Consider the following 23,317-nt stretch of genomic DNA (forward strand, 5'->3'; position numbering starts at 1 on the left):
GGGCGTGGGGTCAGGGCCGTGTGGAGCCTGGCGTAGGGTCAGGGCAGGGCGGGGCCGGGCGTGGGGTCAGGGCCGGGCCCGGCCAGTCAGCACCCCCGCCTCCTCGCCCCGCCCTCCCCCTCCCCTCGCCCACGGCCATGGCCGCGTCCTCCGACCCGCAGCACCGCGCTGGGCCCCGGCGCTGGGTCAGGAGCGTCTGTGGGGGGCACGGAGCGCCCCGGGCCGCCGCCGGGGCCGTGGGACCGGACTCCGGCTTCATTGCAGGTTAGCGCTGCCTTGGCGGTGAGCGTGGCTCCCAAATAGAAACAGACTTTGCGACATCCTGGGAGGGAGCCGGGGGGCGCCGTGCTCAAGGGGATAGTGGTCTCCTGACACGAACGCAGATCCCTGCATGGTTTTCGAGAAACTTGGCAAGCCGTGTACCCGAGTGTATAGACAGTTTGGGCAAGGCAGACTCTAGAAATGAGTAACCAAGGTGTGTAGGCAGTTTTTTGTTGTTTTTATTGAACTACCGTCACTTACAACGTGTCGCTTCCTGGTGCACACTGTCCCCAGTCACGCACATACGTGCAGATACTGATTTTCATATTTTCATATTCGTTTTCATTAAAGGTTATTACAAGATACTGAATATACTTCTCTGTGCTGTACAGAAGAAGTTTTTTTTTAATCTGTTTTTATATATAGTAGTTAACATTAGCAAATCTAAAACTCCCAAACTTCCCCCTTCCCACCTCTTTTCTCCCAGGAACCAGAAGATTGTTTACTGTGTCAGTTGGGAGTTTTTGCTTTAGGGCAGGAGTTCTGAAATTTCTGGTTTCTGTGCCCAAATGCAGCCCCATTTGTCTGAATTATGGAAACAAAGTGACGCAATATTTCTTCTTACTGAATGATGCAAGCCGTATTTTTACGAGATTTCTAATTCCCTAAATGTTTGTTGGTTTGTTTGCTTTTGCTGGTGGGGTGGGAGGTGGTGGTAATTAGGGTTATTTATTTACTGTCACCGAGGTACTGGCTCGAACCCAGGACCTGGTGCACGCTAAGCATGTGCTCCAACACCGAGCTCTGCCCTCCCCCGAGATTCCTGCTTCCCTCGGAGTACACAGAGTCTCTAGGAAAGTGGTTGATTTTTTTTTTTCTTTTGACCTGGTCGGTTGGGTTTCATTAATTCCCCGGAGTACCCTTCACACGTGCGCTCCTATCTGGTAAATTTAAATATTCTTTTTTGCCCACATAATATTCAGCACTATCGAATCCGGCCTCCTCGCTGCCCTGAGCAGATCCCCAACCCTTGCAAATCAGATTCTGTGTTTCAGAGAGCCGTCTGGGGGATCTTAAGGGTTTTTTTTTTTTTTTTTCTTTTTTTCCCGTCTTTCAACTAATTTCCTTTAGAATTCTCCAAACAAGTACACGCCTGCACCAAACTGACACTCGGGGAACTTCCAGTAGGCAATTTGGGGCCTTGTTTTGGTTGCAAATGAGGTGGGGCAGACGCCGCGTTCCTTTCCCCGGAGCTGTGCTGCGAATGGCTCCGAGTTTGCAGGCACCCAGGACGGAACTGAAGCGCCCCAAGCAGACACCTCCTTCCTCATGATATCATGGGAATGAGAAGGTCCCCACTGAGGGCCCGCATGAATCTGGGCACGACAGGAAAACAAGGAGATGAGGCATCTTTCCAGGTAGTTAAACCCGTGTAGAAAACCCCGGTACCTAATTGACGCTGGAAACTTCATCTTGGTTCTGACTTGTCATCACGCCGGCCAGGGGTTCCCCTGTTCACCTGGCATATCGGGGCGCAACTCCCGGAACGTTCCATCAGCAGCTGTCTGTTTGGGAAAGGAAAAGGTCACTCTTTCAGAAGTTTTATTTACTTTTTGATTGAGATAGTGTTGATTTACAGTATCATATTAGTTTCATGTGTACAGCATAGTGATTCACAATTTCTTCTTAAAGGTTATACTCCATTTATAGTTATTATAAAATATTGGCTGTGTTCCCCGTGTTGTACAATGTATCCTGCCAGCTTATTTATTCTGTACATAGTTTGTCCCTCTGACTCCCCTACCGTCATTGTCCTTCCCCCCTTCCCTGCCCCCACTGGTCCCCACCAACTTGTTCTCTGCATCTGTGAGTCTGCTTCTGTTTTGTTATATTCACTCGTTTGTTGTATCTGTTTAGATTTCACGTATAAGTGATACCACACAGTATTTGTATTTCTCTGTCTGATTTATATCACTCAGCATAATGCTCCCTCCAGGTCCATCCATGTTGCTGCAAATGGCATTCTTTTATTCTTTTTCATGGTTGAGTAGTATTCCATTGTATACATACACCACATCTCCTTTCTTCATTCTTCTGCTGAAGGACATTTAAGTTGCTTCCATGTCTTGGTGGTTTTAATAATGCTGCTATGAACATGAAGTGCATGTATTTTTTTTTTTTTTTAACCAAAAATTTGAGCTTAAAGATCTCGAACTCTGCATTTTAACTGACACAAGAGCCACTCTTGGGAGATTCTGACTGGGTCTTTCAGCTTTAATAAATGCTTGGACTTTTTATGGTTTTGGCCTATGGAGCCAAGCTCATCTGTTCCAGTTTGCTTAGCAATATTGGAATTTCTGATTTGCAGGTGGTAACAAATCAGGCTGGCCGTGCTGCTTCCTTTGGGTGAGAGAGGCGGATGTCGGAATGCAGACATGTCCTCCAGGTGTCCTCTCCCGGAACCAACTTTCTTCGACTTTGGTTTTGAACTTCAAGAAAAGGACAGCCCAGGATAGATACGGACGTGTGAGTAAGAGAAAGGAAATTTATAAAGTTTTAACGTGTCAGCAGAGGTAAACAAAAGAACGTGTTTCTAGCATGGAAAGCAGGCGTGTTTTATTAGAAATTGGATTTAACTAGAATTACTTTTATGAGACCTTTTTTGGTTACTTCCCAACCATATTTGATAACTCAGTATGAAAACCCCAAGGTGTCGTGAATCCTGTTTTCCTTTGATAAACTCAAACGTGCTCCATTCAGGAAACATCCGCTGTGGCTGGATATGAATTATCGAGTCCTAGGACAGAGGAAGAATCAGGCCGGAACGTTCCAAACTCCACAGACTGCCTCTTTCCTGCATGTGCCACCCAGATGGAAAATCCCAAAGAGCCTCAACCGTCTTGATTTTCAAATCCGCTCCGATTTACTCTGCTTTAGAAAGAGCACGACAAAGAATTCATCTTCTTTGCAGAATCAGGTGGCAGGTCTCTGGGCTCCTCCCTCTGGCTGGCTGTAAGGGACCATCCTGTCGGCAGGATTCATTTGGGGAGAACCTAAATTTGAGCTCGCAGGCATGGTTCTCCCATCCCCGGGTTCCATGAGGCTGAGACTATCTGCTTGTTCTGCAAGGGGTCGACGCGTGAAACAAGGTAACCAGAGCTCTGTCTTCCTCACCTACACTGCTCAGGGGAGCCTAGGTTGTACTGCAACGCCAGAATCTCAGACACTTTGTGCCCCCCACCCCCGAAGAATGATCTGTCCTCACCGTGTTTCCGGTGGGAATGTAGATGTCTGAGCTGACAATGCCTTCACTGTAAACTCTGACCTCAGTTATCACAGGAGGACACAGTCACTGATATGGGCTGCCCACCCCTCACGTTTGCACGGTGACACTGGACCTGTCCCACAAGGCATGCTGGGAAACGTGGGTGTGAGGTGCAGGGACCAGTGGGTACCACTGTCTCTGCCCCAAACTCTCAGATCTGCTGACCCCAGTCAAACACCAAAACAAATGCGTATCAATAGTAATTTTACCCTCCTCCTGGGAGAGACCTGGGTATTCTGTATAAACCGGGGGTTAATACCCATATGGACCACGAAGGTAGGAGAAGAAAGCAAAGATGGTAGCGATGTGGGCTCCTGGTCCGAGCAGATTCTAGGTGTTTGGGAATGCAGGGAAAACTTCTAGACAAGAAAAAGTAAGAGTAAGAAGGAACTGGGCATACCCATCCAATAGCTCCTATTTTTTCTTTTTTTTTTTAATTGAGTTATAGTCCATTTACAATGTTGTGTCAATTTCTACTGCACAGCACAGTGCTTCAGTCATACACGAACATAAATATATTCATTTTCATATTCTTTTCCACTGTGATCTAATACAAGATCTTGAGCATATTTCCCTGTGCTATACAGTACAATGTTGTTTATTTATTCTACATTTTGAAATCCCAGTCTGTCCCTTCCGACCCCCCGCCCCCTTGGCAAGCACAAGTTTGTTTTCTATGTCCATGAGTCTGTTTCTGTTTCGTATTTATGGATTTTTTCTTTTTAGGTTCCACATGGGAGCGATCTCATATGGTCATTTTCTTTCTCTTTCTGGCTTGCTTCACATAGAATGACATTCTCCAGGTCCATCCATGTTGCTGCAAATGGCATTATTTTATTCTTTTTTATGGCAGAGTAATATTCCATTGTATAAACGTACCACCTCTTCTTCATCCAGTCATCTCTTGATGGACATTTAGGCTGCTTCCATGTCTTGGCTCTTGTAAACAGTGCTGCCATGAACACTGGGGTGCTGGTGTCATTTTGAAGTAGGGTTCCTTCTGGATATGTGCCCAGGAGCAGGATTCCTGGATCACATAATAAGTGTATTCCTACTATTTGAGGGATCTCCATAGTGTTTTCCACAGAGGCTTCACCAAACTGCATTCCCACTAGCAGTGTAGGAGGGACCCCTTCTCTCCACAGCCTCTCCAGCATTTGTTGTTTGTGGACTTTTGAACGACGGGCATTCTGACTGGTGTGAGGTGATACCTCATTGTAGCTTTGATTTGCATTTGTCTGATATTTAGTGATATTGAGCCTTTTTTCATGTGTTTATTGAACATTTGTATGTCTTCCTTAGAGAATTGCTTGTTTAGGTCTCCTGCCCATTTTTGGATTGGGTTTGTTTTTTTCTTATTAAGCTGTAAGAATTGTTTATATATGCTGGAGCTGAAGCCCTTGTCAGTTGCATCTTTTGCAAATATTTTCTCCCATTCTATAAGTTATCATTTTGTTTTGCTTATTGTTCCCTTTGCTGTGAAAAAGCTTGTAAGTTTAATTTTGGCTACTATTTTTAAAACGTGGAGAAGAACAAGTGTCAGCGAGGATGTGGGGCAACCAGCACCCCTGTGCCCTGTTGGTGGGAATGTAAATGGTGCAGCTGCTACAGGAAACAGGCGTCAAAAATTAAACATAGAATCACCTCGTGATCCAGCAGTCCCAATTCCGGGTGTGTATGCAGAAGAACTGAGAGCAGGGTCTTCACCCCCATGTTCACAGCAGCACTGTGTACAGTAGACAAAGCATGGAAGCAATCTAAGTGCGTATCAGCAGATGACTGGATAAAGCAGAAGTGGTACATTCATACAACGGAATACTACTCAGCCATGAGAAATGATAAAATATTGCCATTTGCAGCCACATGGATGGACTTGGAGATTATCACACAAAGTGAAGTCAGACAGAGAAAGACAAATATCATATGATATCACTTATATGTGGAATGTAAAATACGATAGAAATGAACTTATTTACAAAACAGAAACAGACTCACAGACAGAAAACATAGTTACCGGAGGGGGGAGGAGGGAAGGATAAATTAGGAGTTTGGGATTAGAAGATACACACTACTGTATATAAAGCAGATAAACAACAAGGTCCTACTGTAGAGCACAGGGAACTATATTCAATATATTGTAATAACTTATGATAACAAAATGTAAAAAGAAATATTTGGATGTTCATTTATGACGGAAGCATTATGCTGGACACCAGAAATTGACACAGCCTTGTAAACTGACTAGACTTCAAGAAAAATACATTATATGTACACAAAAACTTTTTTAATGGTCTGCACAAAAGAGAGAAACAGAACTGCTGAGTTCAAGTACTGATGCAGGCCCTCTGTGCTGTGAGAAACCAAACTTTAGTGAGCTTAAGGGAAAACAAATACATTAGTTTAGAAACACTGAGAAGATTCGCCAAAGCCCACTTGTGAGAAACAGGGTTTCCTACAAAGGAATACGGCAGGGATGGGTCACAAGCACTAATTATAGAAATGACAGAAGATACGTGCAGGCCAGCAGCGACTTAACAAAAATGCAGTGTCGTTTATCAGGGAGGGGAAAAAAAAAAGGAGAGAAGAGGAGGCAGGGAAGAGGAGGGAGGGAAGGAAGAACAGAATGTGGGGTCTCAGACAAACTAGACACATGAGTCTCGTGTCTGCGTTTCGCGGGGTAACAGAACGGCGGCGGCAGCCGGGAGATGGACCGTGAAGTTTCCCCCGGCTCGGCACGCGGGGATCGCTGTGTGCGTTCTGGTGCACGGAGTCCCTGCAGCTGGGATGAGCGTGACTCGTGATCAAGCAAAAGTAAAAACTGACTAAATCCTTGAGAAATGCTCAGATCGTCAGCTGCAGCCTCGAAACATCAAGCCCTCCTGAAGAAGCTTGTGTTTTACTGATCCGGGGCCAAAACACCTTTTTATGGATTGGTACCCACTGTAAAAAAACAAAAACAAACAAACAAAAACAACCAAATTGTGCAAAAGAAAAAAAATACATGTTCAAAAAAGGAAGAGGAAAAAGAAGTAAAAGTGACCCAAACAACCAGTTGCCCCAGCTCCGTCCGGTCGTGGCGGTGCAGCCCGGCTAAGCCAGCGGACCCTGAGGTCAAGGTCAAACCATCCCTGACCCTCCCGCGCCACCGTAACTTACTTGCCACAGCCTTATTCCATGCTGTTGCCTTTTCAGAGTCTATCCGTGTCCCCAGGGCTCCCCCGTTCTCTGAGGGGGCCCAGTGCTCCCCGGGGCTACCTCGGGGTGTTCCCCAGCCACGTGCTCCTGGGGATGGGCTGCTGGATGGCTTTTGGGCCTGAATCCCTGCCCCAGATTCCTTGGAGCCGTGCCCCTCGCCCCCCGCCTGCATCCCCACCCACACGCACCTTCCTATCTTCGAGGTACCCCATCCTGAGCCGCGACCACCTCCAAAATGCCAGGGGCCGCTGTCCCCTGTAATCCGTCCTGTCCCTTCCCCAATGCCCACCCATCCGGGCAGGTTCTGAGAAGTCACCATGGCACAGAGGAAAGGGCCCAGCGGGGAACTCGGGCAATCCCTTGGGCTCCCACATCCCTGGCGGGCGGGCAGCCTTCGTTTCTTCCTCCCCGCGGGGTCACAGAGATGAGGACGTGACTGTCGGAGCCCTGGAGGGGAGGGCGGGGGCCTTAAATCATAGCGATTCCATGACCTCTCCTCCTCTACGCGTCCTCCGTCCAGAAATTGGGGCCACCCCCAGGAACCCCGACGCCGACAAAGATGAATTAATGGATGTCACTTGTCCCCAGCATCTGGAGACGCTGGCTGTAATTACATCTTCACCAGGACCTCGAAACCCACGTCTCCTGAGTCACCGAGCTCTCCCGTGGTTTCATTTAAAATCTAACTCCTGGTTATGAACGTTCAATATTGGGGGCAAAGCGTTCCCCGTCTCCTCCACCCAGAAGCCACCCCTTGTCTCATTTGAAAAGTCACGGAGGTGTCACTTCACATCCATGTAATTTCCGGGGCGACCTGGGTTGGCGATGAGCTTTTTCTTTTGTTTTGCCGTTCAGTTAGTTAAATTCCGTCGGTGCAAGCTCGTGGTGGGGAAAATCGATCGGTGACCTGGCTTCAGCGTGTGTAGTCATGTTGTTTAGGGACCAGAGGGCCCCCCGGACGGGAGCTTGACCTCAGTGTCACCTCCGCTGAGGCTGGAGGCTAATTCACAATCCTTCTGTACAAACACAGCGCTCTCTGCCCAGGGAGGCAGCCCGTTTGCCGTTTGTCTCCTGCGTCCTTACGGGTGAGGGAAGGGGGCCAAGAGGTGACGGGCGAGGCAGCTCACAGGGTGGGATTCACAGCTGCGCCTCCTGGGGCCCGGCTCCCGGAAACCCCCGTGTCTGCGTGTCTGCACGGGGTTCAGGGTCCCGGCCTCGAACTCCCCTCCCAGCCCTCCTGCCCCTTGTGGACGCCTGATTCCTCCTTGAGACTTTACGTCCATCTGCCCGGGACTCCGTCCCAGCGAAGCCCCCCCGTTCCTGTCCTTCATGGAGCTCACAGAGCCTAGCAATGACTGTGTTTTGCTTTTTATTTTTTAATATCATGAACACACTGGGCAGTTTCAAGTTTACAGAAAAACCGAGCAGTGCAGAGTTCACTGCAGCTCCCCGTGTTACCTGCACTGTATCGGGTACATTTGTTACCACTGCTGAGACAAAATCGACACACTAGTATTCACGGATGTCCACTGTTCCCTTGGGGCTCATCTTGGTGTTGTGCGGGCCGCGGGTTTGGACTCGTGGATGATGACGTGTATCCACCGTGTTCGTGGCATATGGAACGGCTTCACTGCCCTCTTTGTAGGAAGCGATAATGATACGTGACGTGTATCCAAACCCATGAACTGTGCAAATCCAGGAGGGAACCCTAATTCGAGTAAAGTGGACGTTGGGTGATTACAATGTGTCAATTTAGGTTCATCAATTACAACGATTAGCTCTAGTGGGGGCGGATATTGAGTCTGTGCAAGTGGGGGGCAGGGGATATGCGGGGCATCTCTGTACCCTCCCTTCAGTTCGGCTGTGACCCTGAAACTGTTCTTTAAAAAAAAAAGTGACTGTCCTTTCTGACTGGATTACCGCGTTCTGTTGATTCTTACTTTGTGGTTGGCTTGATTCCTTTGATAACTCTGTACGTTTAAAAAGCGAATACTCTACAATGTTCTTAGAGATAATGAGCCGTACCTACATGTAAACTAAAAAAATGTGTATTGCAGTATATTGTGTGTGCGTATTTACATGCAATATGTTGTATTATGTGCAAATTGTAACAATTCTACCTAATATAACTGAATAATGAAAAAAAGAAAGAAAACTGGCTAATCTACAAATATATATATATATTAAGCCTTTAAAAATAAGAAAATTCCTCTGTGCTCCACGTGTCCCTCCCTCCCGGCAACCGCTGACCATGTCCGTCATCAGCCTTACGGGCAGGGCGACCTGCTCTGTGTCTGTCACCTGGGACAGGTGTGTGGGACCTGGGTGGGCGGCGTGGCGTTTTTACGGCTCCGAGACTGCGCGCTGACAGAGTGCGCCACCATCCTCGAGCCTGGGGGGACCCGCTTCTCCGGGGACGCGGCTTCCTCAGGCCGACCTCTGCTCCTGGCGGTGAGAGAGAACGCCTCGCTGTCTGGGCACCTGTGTGTGGCGAGGACCCTCTGGAGCGAAGCCTGAGGCGAGGGTCTGGTGCCCGCGGATGGACGGGCGGGAAGTCACAGGGCTGGGGTGGCAGGAGGGGGCTCCTGAGCGCTGTCCTTCCCTCGGGGAGGGAGGGGGGCGGTAAAATCCATGCATTTTCAGGCCAGCGGGTGTGCATTTGGACACGTGGATGGAGGGGGCCCATGAACACGGGTGGGACAAGGCTGCTGTCTGCTGCATCAGGAGGCCCAGTCTCGGTTCCCGCCCTGCCCGCCCTGGCTCTGACACCACGCCCTGCAGGGCGGAACCCAGAGGTTTCTTTTCACTCTTACTTTCCTGCCCCGCTCTCCCGTGGAGCTGAGTGCAAACTCAACCCTCGACCACCCCACTGGCGTGAACGCAGGGCAGGATGTCCCCTCGGGCTGGCGTCCAGGGGGGTCACTCGCCTGCGTGAGTCCCATTCCATTTATATGCTGAAATAAGACTCCTCCGGGCCATTTTCTCCCCGGGATGGGGGGGCACTGGCTTATCCACATTCTTCTTCCTCTTCGTGTTTGGGAGACAGCCCGAAATGCACAAGGATCGTCAGCCAGGTCTTCTGAGCTACAGAGGTGACCGTGTCAATCACACATTGATGCGATCATTCAGCAAATATTCACGGAGAGCCTGCTTATGGAGAGGCTCCAGGAGTGAGGCATGTTAGCGTTAAAAGAAAAGAAAAGAAAAGAAACAGGAATCAGTAAGATACAGCAGTCTGGGTGCACCCCTGTGTGTCTGTCTGTATGTCTGGGGTGGGGGTTGTTGATTGAGAGACAAGAGAGGGGGAAAGAGGAGGACAGAGAGACTCGTGCATCAGGACGTGTTACCAGGAGCAACCTGGCGTCTTCACAGTAAGACACTAACATCCCTAGGAAAGAGCAGCTGGAGGAGAAACGGGGCTTGGGAGGGAAGGGGCTGGCGCACCGCTGAGCACACCTGAGCCTCCGCGCGTCACCAGCACACCTGCTCCTCCCCAGGGTTCCCCCGACATCCCCTCCACCTCGCTCCCAGCGCCTTGGCTTTGTCCTCCTCACGCCCGGCGACAGGCGCGCGCACGCGCGGCCGTGGGGCCCGGCTGCAGGCCCGGGTGCGCCGCCGCCCACAGGGAGGCCCCCGGGGTCCGCGCCACACAGGTGTCCGGCCTCTAGCGACCCTGCCCCCGGCCGGGGCCGCGTGGCTCCGGGCCGCCCGAGCCCAGCTGTGCCTGTGAGACGCACCATCGGGCCGGGCGTGTGGTCAGGGCGGGGCCTGGGGTCAGGGCCTGGCGTGGGTTCACGGCTGGGCAGGTCCGTGCGTAGGGTCAGGACCGGGCGTGAGGTCAGAGATGGGCGGGGCCGGGCGTGGGGTCACGGATGGGCGGTCCCTGGCGTGGGGTCAAGGCTGGGCGGGGCCGGGCGTGAGGTCAGGGCCTGAAGTGGGGTCACGGCCAGGTCGGGCATGGGGTCAGGGCCGTGCGAGGGGTCATAGATGGGCGGGGCTGGGCGTGGGGTCACGGATGGGCGGTGCCTGGCGTGGGGTCAAGGCTGGGCAGGGCCGGCGTGAGGTCAGGGCCGTGCGTGGGGTCAGGGCCTGCGTGGGGTCACGGCTGGGAGGTGCCAGTAGTGGGGTCAGGGTTGGGAGAGCGTGGGGTCACAGCTGGGTGTGGCCGGGCGTGGGGTCAGGGCCGTGCGTGGGGTCAGGGCCTGGCGTGGGGTCACGTCTGTACAGGTCCGGGCGTGGGGTCAGGGTCGGGCATGCGGTCACGGATGGGCGGGGCCGGTCTTGGGGTCACGGATGGGCGGGGCCGGCGTGAGGTCAGGGCCTGGCGTGGGGTCAGGACCTGGCGTGGGGTCACGGCTGGGCGGGGCCGGGCGTGTGGTCAGGGCTGCGTGGGACCTGGCGTGTGTCATGGTTGGGCAGGACCGGGCGTGGGGTCAGAGCAGGGCATGGTGTTAGGGCTGGGTGGGTCCTGGCTTGGGGTCACGGCTGGGCAGGGCCGGGCGTGGGGTCATGTCCTTCCTGGGCGTGGGGTCAGGGCTGGGCGGGGCCGGACGTGGGGTCATGACCAGGCGTGGGGTCAGGGCTGGGCGGGGCCGGGCGTGGGGTCATGACCAAGCGTGGGGTCACGAATGGGCGGGGTCGGGCGTGGGGTCAGGGCCGTGCGTGGGGTCAGGGCATGATATAGGGTGACGGCTGGGCGGGGCGGGCGTGGGTTCAAGGGAGGCTGGGCGTGGGGTCAGGGCTGGGCGGGCCCGGTTGTTGGGTCATGATCCGGCGTGGGGTCAGGGTTGGGCGGGGCGTGGGGTTAGGGCTGGGCAGGCCCGGGGGTCGGGTCACGGCTGAGAGGAGTCAGGCGTGGGGTCACGACTGGGCGTGCTGGGGCGTGGGGTCAGGGCCGTGTGGAGCCTGGCGTAGGGTCAGGGCAGGGCGGGGCCGGCCGTGGGGTCAGGGCCGGGCCCGGCCAGTCAGCACCCCCGCCTCCTCGCCCCGCCCTCCCCCTCCCCTCGCCCACGGCCATGGCCGCGTCCTCCGACCCGGAGCACCGCGCTGGGCCCCGGCGCTGGGTCAGGAGCGTCTGTGGGGGGCACGGAGCGCCCCGGGCCGCCGCCGGGGCCGTGGGACCGGACTCCGGCTTCATTGCAGGTTAGCGCTGCCTTGGCGGTGAGCGTGGCTCCAAAATAGAAACAGACTTTGCGACATCCTGGGAGGGAGCCGGGGGGCGCCGTGGTCAAGGGGATAATGGTCGCCTGACACAAACGCAGATCCCTGCAAGGTTTCCGAGGAGGAGGAGGACCCCCCACAAAGAGCCCCGGGCGGATGGCAGGCGGGGTTCATGCCCGGGGTGGGGGGTGGGTGTGGAAGGGAACCGGGGGTTTCCGGGAGACGGTGAATAATCATTCCCTCGGTCCTGAGCCGGCGGGTTTGTTCCCGAGGTCTTAGAGTTTGGCCGATGTGAACCGCTCCGGGCCCTGCGTCATCCGCTGGGCTGTGCACCGCTCTCCAGTGTTTGTCGCTCTGCCTTCCCCTGTGGTTGGCGCTGACTGTTTGGCTTTGCAGGTCTGACCTGATGTGGGGGGTGGCCTCTCTCCCCCTCCCTTTACCCCCCTCCCTCTCCCCGTCCTTCCTCGGCGTCCCCGTCTCATTGTGCAAAGGGTTTGCGGAAAACCACCCTCTTCGTGCACGATTTAAAAGCTGTTCCTTTAAGGATCCAAATGAGTCCTTAAATGGTCTGTGAAAACATTTCTAAAGATTGGATCAAGTAGAGAGTTTTTAGGAGCTGTTTTTTTTCCTTTAAATGAATGTGGGGGATTTTATTTTGAGGGGAGAGGGTTGTCTTGGGTGGGGGCGTGACGAGGGTTCCAGAAGGGCCGCTCTGTCGCTGCTGTGGACGCCGGATTGGACCGGGGCCCGCGCACAGAGCGGGGAGCCCGTCCTGGGCTTCGGGGGAGCCCGGATTAGGGTCGGGGAGGGGCAGAGAAAATCGAAGACGCAGAAACAGGACTCGGGGTGGGTGGGGGTGACTGTCAACGTCGAGGGGGTGGAGAAAAGCCAGATTCAGCTGTTGGCAAACGCATGTATGAGTGTGCGTGAGTGGGACCTGGCGCCGTGCACCAGAAATGGGCACACTGTAGCGGCCAGTGCGTCAATTAAAAGTTAATTAGTTAAAAACAAATTCAGCTGTGAGCATGGCCTTCCTGGGGCCAGACGGGAAAGACGGGACAGAACGTGGGGAATTCGGTCGTGGACGTGGGGCCAAGGGCAGTGCAGAAGCTTATGGCATCCCGTGGGCTCGCTGCGTCCGGGACACAGGAACGCGGTCCCGCCGCTCGTCGGTCTTGGATCCCGTGCGCGCCCCCGTCCCCTGAGCCTCTCGGGGCCCGGGGCACATGCGGGGGAAGGACGGGTATCTTCAGCAAACGGTGCCGGGATAACTGGGCAGCCACGTTTAAAACAATGAAAGCGCACCCGTAGCTCACCCCAGACACACACACACGGGAACCCCAAAAGGCGTCGCGTCTGAAACCCTAAGACACCCAGAAGAAAACGCAAGGGAAGAATGTCTTGACACTGGTGTCAGCAGTCATCTCATAGCGCTGACGCCAAAAGCAAAGAACGGGCAAAGGAGATTGCACCGAACTAAAAACACAGTTCTGCAGAGCAAAGGAAACACTCGAGTGAAGAGACATGTTCTCCGTCCTTGCAGAAGCTGAGAAAATGTTTGCAAGCCGTGTATCTGAGTGTATAGACAGTTTGGGCAAGGGAGACTATGAAATGACTAACCAAGGTGTGTAGGCACTTTTTTGTTTGTTTTTATTGAAGTACCTTCAGTTACAACGTGTCACTTCCTGGTGCACGGTCCCCAGTCACGCACATACGTGCCGATACTCATTTTCATATTCGTCTTCATTAAAGGTTATTACAACATATTGAATATAGTTCCCTGCGCTGTACAGAAGAAATTTTTTTTAATCTGTTTTTAGATATAGTAGCTAACATTTGCAAATCTAAAACTCCCAAACTTACCCCTTCCCACCTCTTTTCTCCCAGGAACCATTAGATTGTTTACTGTATCAGTTGGGAGTTTTCGCTTTAGGGCAGGAGTTCTGAAATTTCTGGTTTCTGTGCCCAAATGCAGCCATTTGAATGATGGAAACAAAGTAACGCAATATTTCTTCTTACTGAATGATGCAAGCCGTATTTTTACGAGATTTCTAATTCCCTAAATGTTTGTTGGTTTGTTTGCTTTTGCTGGTGGGGTGGGAGGTGGTGGTAATTAGGGTTATTTATTTACTGTCACCGAGGTACTGGCTTGAACCCAGGACCTGGTGCACGCTAAGCATGTGCTCCAACACCGAGCTCTGCCCTCCCCCGAGATTCCTGCTTCCCTCGGAGTACAGAGAGGCTCTAGGAAAGTGGTTGATTTTTTTTTTTCTTTTGACCTGGTCGGTTGGGTTTCATTAATTCCCCGGAGTACCCTTCACACGTGCGCTCCTATCTGGTAAATTTAAATATTCTTTTTTGCCCACATAATATTCAGCACTATCGAATCCGGCCTCCTCGCTGCCCTGAGCAGATCCCCAACCCTTGCAAATCAGATTCTGTGTTTCAGAGAGCCGTCTGGGGGATCTTAAGGGTTTTTTTTTTTTTTTTTTTTCTTCTTTTCTTTCCGTCTTTCAACTAATTTCCTTTAGAATTCTCCAAACAAGTACACGCCTGCACCAAACTGACACTCGGGGAACTTCCAGTAGGCAATTTGGGGCCTTGTTTTGGTTGCAAATGAGGTGGGGCAGACGCTGCGTTCCTTTCCCTGGAACTGTGCTCCCCATGGCTCCGAGTTTGCAGGCACCCAGGACGGGACTGGAGCGCCCCAAGCAGACACTTGCGTTCTCCAGCTTTCAAGGGAATGAGAAGGTCCCCACTGAGGGCCCACATGAATCTGGTCACGACAGGAAAACAAGGAGATGAGGCATCTTTCCAGGTAGTTAAACCCGTGCAGAAAAGCCCGGTACCTAATTGACACTGGAAACTTCATCTTGGTTCTGACTTGTCATCACGCCGGCCAGGGGTTCCCCTGTTAACCTGGCATATCGGGGCGCAACTCCCAGAACGTTCCATCAGCAGCTGTCGGTTTGGGAAAGGAAAAGGTCACTCTTTCAGAAGTTTTATTTCCTTTTGATTGAGATAGTGTTGATTTACAGCATCATATTAGTTTCATGTGTACAGCATAGTGATTCACAATTTCTTTTAAAGGTTATACTCCATTTATAGTTATTATAAAATACTGAGTGCGTTTTCTGTGTTGTACAATGTATCTTGGTAGCTTATTTATTTTATACGTAGTTGGTACCTCTGACTCCCCTACCATCATTGTCCCTCCCCCCTCCCCACTGGTCCCCACCAACTTGTTCTCTGCATCTGTGAGTCTGCTTCTGTTTTGTTATATTCACTTGTTTGTTGTATATTTTAGATCCTACATATGAGTGACATCATACAGTATTTGTCTTTGTCTGATTTATTTCATTCAGCGTAATACCCACTCGAGGTCTATCCATGTTGCTGCAAATGGCATTATTTTATCCCTTTTTCTGGCTGAGTAGTATTCCATTCTATAAATACACCACATCTTCTTTCTTCATTCTTCTGCTGAAGGACATTTAAGTTGCTTCCATGTCTTGGTGGTTTTAATAATGCTGCTGTGAACATGAAATACATGTATTTTTTTTTTTTTTGAACCAAACATTTGAGCTTAAGATCTGGAACTCTGCATTTTAACTCACACAAGAGCCACTCTTGGGAGATTATGACTGGGTCATTCAGCTTTAATAAATGCTTGGACTTTTTGTGGTTTTGGCCTATGGAGCCAAGCTCATCTGTTCCAGTTTGCTTAGCAATATTGGAATTTCTGATTTGCAGGTGGTAAAAATCAGGCTGGCCGTGCTGCTTCCTTTGGGTGAGAGAGGCGGATGTCGGAATGCAGACATGTCCTCCAGGTGTCCTCTCCCGGAACCAATTTTCTTTGATTTTGGTTTTGAACTTCAAAAAAAGGACAGCCAAAATAAATAGGGACGTGTGAGTAAGAGAAAGAAAATTTATAAAATTTTAAAGTGTCAAAAGAGGTAAACAAAAGAACGTGTTTCCAGCATGGAAAGCAGGCACGTTTTATTGAAAATCAGATTTAACTAGAATTACTTTTATGAGACCTTTTTTGGTTACTTCCCAACCATATTTGATAACTCGGTATGAAAACCCCAAGGTGTCGTGAGCCCTGTTTTCCTGTGATAACCCCAAACGTGCTTCCGTTCAAGAAAGGTCCGCTGTGGCTGGATATGAATTATCGAGTCCTAGGACAGAGGAAGAATCAGGCCGGAACGTTCCAAACTCCACAGACTGCCTCTTTCCTGCATGTGCCACCCAGATGGAAAATCCCAAAGAGCCTCAACCGTCTTGATTTTTAAATCCGTTCCGATTTACTCTGCTTTAGAAAGAGCACGACAAAGAATTCATCTTCTTTGCAGAATCAGGTGGCAGGTCTCTGGGCTCCTCCCTCTGGCTGGCTGTCAGAAACCATCCCGTCGGCAGGATTGATTTGGGGAGAACCTAAATTTGAGCTCGCAGGCGTGGTTCTCCCACCCCCCGGGTTCCATGAGGCTGAGACTATCTGCTTGTTCTGCAAGGGGTCGACGCGTGAAACAAGGTAACCAGAGCTCTGTCTTCCTCACCTACACTGCTCAGGGGAGCCTAGGTTGTACTGCAACCCCAGAATCTCAGACACTTTGTGCCCCCCACCCCCGAAGACTGATCTGTCCTCACCGTGTTTCCGGTGGGAATGTAGATGTCTGAGCTGACAATGCCTTCACTGTAAACTCTGACCTCAGTTATCACAGGAGGACACAGACACTGATGTGGGCCACACGCCCCTCACGTTTGCACGGTGACACTGGATGTGTCCCGCAAGGCATGCTGGGAAATGTGGGCGCCAGATGCAGGGACCAGTGGGTACCAGTCTCTGCCCCAAACTCTCAGATCTGCTGACCCCAGTCAAACACCAAAACAAATGCTTATCAATAGTAATTTTACCCTCCTCCTGGGAGAGACCTGGGTGTTCTGTATGAACTGGGGGTTAATAGCCATACCGACCACGATGGTAGGAGAAGAAACCAAAGATGGTAGCAATGTAGACTCCTGGTCCGAGCAGATTCCAGGTGTATGGGCAATGCAGGGAAAAGTATTAGGCAAGAAAAAGCAAGATTGAAAAGAAATTGGGCATTCCCATTACGATGGCTAGGATTTTTTTTTCTTTTTTTTATTAAAGTATAGTCAGTTTACAACGTTGTGTCAATTTCTGGTGTGCAGCACAGTGCTTCAGTCATACATGAACATACATATTCGTTGTCACATTCTTTTTCACTGTGACCTAATACAAGATCTTGAACATATTTCCCTGAGCTATAAATTATAATACCGTCCATCTATTCTACATTTTGAAATCTCCGTCTGTCCCCTCCCACCCCCGCCCCCTTGGCAACCACAAGTTTGTATTCTATGTCTATCAGTCTGTTTCTGTTTTGTATTTATTTATTTATTTATTTAGATTCCACATGTGAGCGATCTCATATGGTAATTTTCTTTCTCTTTCTGGCTTGCTTCACATAGAATGACATTCTCCAGGTCCATCCATGTTGCTGCCAATGGCATTCTTTTTTATGGCTGATTAGTATTCCATTGTATAAATATATCACATCTTCTTTACCCAGTCATCTGTTGATGGACACTTAGGCTGCTTCCATGTCTTGGCAATTGTAAATAGTGCTGCTGTGAACATTGGGGTGCAAGTGTCTTTTTGAAGTAGGGTTCCTTCTGGGTATTTGCCCAGGAGCGGGATTCCTGGGTCATATGGTAAGTCTATTCCTAGTCTTTTGAGGAATCTCCACACTGTTTTCCACAGTGGCTGCACCAAACTGCATTCCCGCCAGCAGTGTAGGAGGGTTCCCTTTTCTCCACAGCCTCTCTAGCATTTGTCATTTGTGGACTTTTGAATGATGGTCATTCTACCTGGTGTGAGATGATAGCTCATTGTAGCTTTGACTTGCATTTGTCTGATATTTAGTGATATTGAGCATTTTTTCATGTGTTTATTGATCATTGTATGTCTTCATTGGAGAACTTGGTGTTTAGGTCTTTTGCCCATTTTTGGATTGGGTTGTTTGGTTGTTTCTTATTAAGCTGTAAGAATTGTTTATATATTCTGGAACTCAAGCCGTTGTCAGTTTCATCTTTTGCAAACATTTTCTCCCATTCTATAAGTTATCATTTTGTTTTGCTTATTGTTTCCTTTGCTGTGAAAAAGCTTGTAAGTTTAATTTTGGCTATTATTTTTAAAACATGGAGAATAACAAGTGTTAACGAGGATGTGGGGTAACCAACACCCCTGTGCCCTGTTGCTGGGAATGTAAATGGTGCAGCTGCTACAGGAAACAGGCGTCAAAAATTAAACATAGAATCACCTCGTGATCCAGCAGTCCCAATTCCGGGTGTATATGCAGAAGAACTGAGAGCAGGGTCTTCACCCCCATGTTCACAGCAGAACTATGTGCAGTAGACAAAACATGGAAGCAATCTAAGTGTCCATCAGCAGATGATTGAATAAAGAAGTGGTATATTGTTACAATGGAATACTACTCAGCCATGAAAAATGATAAAATAATGCCATTTGCAGCCACATGGTTGGACTTGGAGATTATCATACAAAGTGAAGTAAGTCAGACAGAGAAAGACAAATATCATATGATATCACTTATATGTGGAATCTAAAATATGATAGAAATGAACTTATTTACAAAACAGAAACAGACTCACAGACAGAAAACATAGTTACCAGAGCAGAGGGGAGGAGGGAAGGATAAACTAGGAGTTTGGGATTAGCAGATACACACTACTGCATATAAAGCAGATAAACAACAAGGTCCTAATGTAGAGCACAGGGAACTATATTCAACATATTGTAATAACTTACGATAAAAAAAATGAATATATGGATGTTCGTGTATGACTGAAGCATTATGCTGGACACCAGAAATTGACACAGCATTGTAAACTGACTAGACTTCAATAAAACTATATTATATATGTATATATATATACAAAAAAAATTTTTAATGGTCTGCACAAAAGAGAAAAACAGAACTACTGAGTTCAAGTACTGATGCAGGCCCTCTGTGCTGTGAGAAACCAAACTTTAGTGAGCTTAAGGGAAAACAAACACAGCAATTTAGAAATACTGAGAAGATTCACCAAAGCCCACTTGTGAGAAATAGGGTTTCCACAAAGGAATATGGCAGGGATGGGTCACAAGCACTAATTATAGAAATGACAGAAGATACATGTTGTAAAGCCAAAGAAATAGAAAAAAAAAAAAAAAGACTGCGTGCTGAGTTCGCCATGAACATGTGAAAGAGAACCAGTTCTGGATGTGTTCTGCCAGGATCGTCAAAGGAGATCAAACTCCACACATGTTCATGGAAAGATAAAATACTGTGTATAAAACTGGATTTAAAAAGAAGTTTGTTCTGTGCAGCACAGGGAACTCTATTCAATATCTTGTAGTAACCTTTAATGAAAAAGAATCTGAAAATGAATATATGTATGTATGTATATGCATGGCAGGAACAGTGTGCTGTGCACCAGAGATGGACACATTGTAACTGACTGTACTTCAATAAAAAAAAAGAAAATAACAGCAGAGCTAAGACTGGTTTGGTTTCATTTCACCTTGGCCACAAGAAATGACACAATGATACTGGACTAGCAAGCACTGATGAGGGGAGAGAAATCATTAAAACTCCCACAGAGGAAGCCGTTGTAGAATTATCTGTTGCTCCAAAAATCTTGTTAAAATAAATTTCAGTATACTTAATACAATGAGCAACATTCCTCTCAGGAACTGTGCAGGACTGGAAACTCGGTGGAACAGGAAACCACTTCCTAAGGAAATGAATGAGTCCTGCAGCCAAATAAATGTACCTGTGACTCGAACATTTTTTGCATTATGCAAAATATTTGCACCCAGAGCTGTTAGAAAGCTTAAAGAGGGTTTGATTCTTAATCCACACTTCATAAAGACATTAAAGCGAAACAGATTATGAGTTTTCAAACATCTTGCCAAAATCAGGGCACAGGCAAATCCTCCTTGTCTTCAAATAATCCATCAAGCCATGGAGCGGGAGGCAAAATATCTTTCATACGATTTTCTAACTATGACTAACTAATTTGCATATTCTTCTGTGAGGGATAAAACCGAAATGAGTTGATTGGAATGCGTTTGGTATTTTAGATCATTGCTCCTTAAAAAGGCTGACAAGTCTTCCCATGTTAAAATCTGGGATCAAAAACCTTTTGAAGAATTAAAGTATTTGCTAAAATCCCCTCAACTGTCATGTGCTACCAAAAAAGAACTAACATTTGTTTGGGAAAGAGACTTGTCTAAGATGGGACATTTTAAGAACCAGGCATCTATTAAATTGCTGAAATGTTTTATCTTTTCTATAATTTCAGAGATGCAGGGGAGTCCCCAGGGGGGACCCTGTTTCATCCGTGGAAAATGCAAGTGGGGCCGCTACAAGTCCCCGGCGACTGAACGCCCACACCAGCTGCAGAATCGACGAGGCCGTCCCTTCCTGGTGAGTGAATGTGTGTGTGCACGTGAGTGAGCGGCGTGTGCGTTCCACCAGCTACTTAGTGGAAAATACGATTCTTTCTGTTAAATTGAAGTGTCGTCGATTTACACTGTTGTGTTAATTTTTGGTGTGCGGCATAGTGACTCAGTTACACATGTGTGTGCATGTTCCTTTTCAGCTTTTCCGTTACAGGCTGTTACAAGGTGTTCAGTATAGTTCCATGTTTTGTTCAGTAGGACCTTGTGGGGACCTACTTTTGTTTCATTTTTTTTCCAGTTTTATTATGTAAAATTACTACAGTTTGCACATACACAGCATAGTGCACGTAAATACACATAAACAGTATACTGCACTTTTTTTAGTTTTCACATGTGTACTAATTATTGTTTCTAAGAAGTTAGATCTTTAGGCTTTTTAACTTACATAGTTGTCAGAGGAGTAAAGGCAACTACAAAATAAGAGTCTACAGAATGCAGTCATCCAGTCATAAAGGACAGTCAGATGTGCTTACACATATTCCAGAAATCAACATAATAATTAGTTCATTTGTGGCCTTATTGTTGTTGCTGTTACTTTTTAGATCCCTCATATGAATTATGTGTCATATGGCATTTTTCTTTCTCTTTCTGGCCCACTTCGCTTTTAATGACAATCTTCAGGTCCATCCATGTTGCTGCAAATGGCATTGGTTTATCCTTTTTTATGGCTGAGTAGTATTCCATAGTATAAATATACCACAACTTCTTTATCCAGTCATTTGTTGATGGACATTTGGGTTGTTTCCATGGTTTGGCTATTGTAAATAGTGCTGCTATGAGCATTGGGGTGCAGGTGTCTTGAATTTTATTTTTCTCTGGATATATGCCCAGGAGTGGGATTGCTCAATCACATGGTAAGTGTATTTTCAGTTTTTTAAGGAACCTCTATACTGCTTTCCACAGTGGCTGCACCAGTCTAAAGTCCACCAGCAGTGTAGGAGGGTTCCCTTTTCTCCACACCCTCTCCAGCATCTATCATTTGTAGACTTTTCAATCATGGCCATTCTGACTGGTGTGAAGTGATACTGCAGTTTTGATCTGCATTTCTCCTGACAATGAGCGACGCTGAGCAGTTTTTCATGTGCCCATTGGCCATTTGTACGTCTTCACTGGAGAATTGCTTGTTTAGGTCTTCTGCCCATTTTTGGATTGGGTTGCTTGTTTCTTTGATATTAAGGTGTATGAGCTGTTTGTATATTTTGGAAATTAGTCCCCTTGCCAGTCACATAATTTGGAAATATTTTCTCCCATTCTGTAGGTTGTCTTTTTGTTTTCTTGATGGTATCCTTAGCTGTGCAGCTGTTGATTTGTTTTATATGTAGTGTGTATCTGCTAATCCCAAACTCCTGACTTACCCCTCCATCTCCTTTTCTCTCCTGGTAACCGTAAGTTTGTTTTCTATGTCTGGGACTCTGCTTCTATTTTGTAAATAAGTTCATTTGTGTCATTTTTTTTTTTAGATTCCATGTATAAGTGATACCAGATGATAAATCTTTCTTTCTTTCTCTGAATTACTTCATTTAGTGTGATAATTTCTAGGTCCATCCAGGTTGCTGCATTTAAATTGCTTTATTTTATTCTTTTTCATGGCTGAGTAGTATTCCATTGCATAAATAGACCACATCTTCTTTATTCAGTCATCTGTTGATGGACATTTGAGTTCTTCCATGTCTTGGCTAATGTCAGTAGTGCTGCTGTGAACACTGGAGTGCATGTGTTTTTCCAAATTAGAGTTTTCTCTGGATATATGCCCAGGAGTGGAATTGCTGGAGCATATGGTAGCTCTGTTTTCAGTTTTATAAGGAATCTCCATCCTGTTCTCCATAATGGCTGTACAAAACTACATTCCCATCAACAGTGTAGAAGGTTCCCTTTTCTCCACACTCTCCTCCAGCACTTATCGTTTGTGGACTGAAAAATAGAGTTCTTAACATTGACCTTGCCCTACAGGTGCTGGGGAGTGAGATAGAGGATCCCCTACATTATTAATGATGTTGAACACCCTCCACAGTGGGTCTTCAGAGACAGAGATTCAACTTAAAGTTTCCCAAAGATGTGTTTTCTTGGTTCCACCTGGGACTCAGAATGAGGAGGGAGGGTACCGTCCAGCAGGGCCACCTGAAATCCATGGATCCTCTGCTGGACGTGCATTATAAGTGAGAGTCAGACACAGAAAGAGGATGGGATACAGGCAGATGCTTGATCAAGTTGTGCAGGATTTCAGCCCTGCCCCGAGCACACTGCGTATCCTGACCAGCTCCATCTCCCCAGCCGCCCTTCAAGGAAGACGCTCTTCTGACCGATACTTATAAACGAGAAAATCGAGGCAGAACACAATTAGTAAATGTGGAACGGTCTGGATGCTAATTCGGACAGGGTCTTCCACTTGTGTGGAAGTGGTAGGGGCCAATGATTAATTTCAAAACATGGTCACAGTCTATTGGAAAACCCATAGGGTCTAGAATTTTAGAGATGGAAGGTCATAAGTTCTTTCTTGGACAGAAGTGTCCAGAATCCCTGGTGGAGCATTATCTGGCTTCTGCTGGAAAGTGCCCCAGGATGAGGTCACAGAACCCCGTGTGGCAGCCAGCGTTCTCATCTCCCTGGTATCTGACTGGCGGGTCTTCCGCAGAGAAGCAGTGGTTAGTCATAGCAGTAGTTGTAGTCACAAAGATTGTCTCCTCAGCCAGACTCCATTGGGCTCCCCTAAATCCTTTTTCAAAGAAGTCTGATTTTTGGACTTTAGTGTTCGTATCGGCTTTGCCCCATTTTAGCAAGAACACTGTTCAGTCAGTTTAACCAGAACCCTCACCCTGCATTTCTGG

At 48.3% G+C, this 23,317-nt stretch overlaps 1 protein-coding gene and 1 long non-coding RNA gene across 11 annotated transcripts in view; one reads left to right on the top strand and one right to left on the bottom strand.

Annotated features, from left to right (window-relative positions):
* Positions 1-23,317, top strand: part of LOC106731049 — a 93,458-nt gene that overhangs the window by 47,411 nt on the left and 22,730 nt on the right. For 8 of the 10 annotated variants that reach the window (XM_032474462.1, XM_032474463.1, XM_032474465.1 and 5 more), the window contains exons 1-2: positions 11,429-11,923; positions 20,333-20,457. In XM_032474462.1, coding sequence (XP_032330353.1) covers positions 11,797-11,923; positions 20,333-20,457 — 252 coding nt within the window. In that variant the 5' untranslated portion in view covers positions 11,429-11,796. Of the gene's footprint in view, positions 1-11,428; positions 11,924-16,315; positions 16,476-20,332; positions 20,458-23,317 lie in introns of those variants that run through there. The other 2 variants (XR_004317776.1, XM_032474469.1) reach the window with 2 other exon arrangements.
* LOC116661821 lies at positions 8,396-10,307 on the bottom strand. The gene is made up of 3 exons (XR_004317800.1): positions 10,238-10,307; positions 9,083-9,226; positions 8,396-8,489 (listed from the first exon to the last, which is right to left on the bottom strand). It is a non-coding gene; the product is annotated as an uncharacterized LOC116661821 (long non-coding RNA).

Source organism: Camelus ferus, chromosome X (assembly GCF_009834535.1).
Source record: "Camelus ferus isolate YT-003-E chromosome X, BCGSAC_Cfer_1.0, whole genome shotgun sequence".
Taxonomy (NCBI): Eukaryota; Metazoa; Chordata; class Mammalia; order Artiodactyla; family Camelidae; genus Camelus; species Camelus ferus.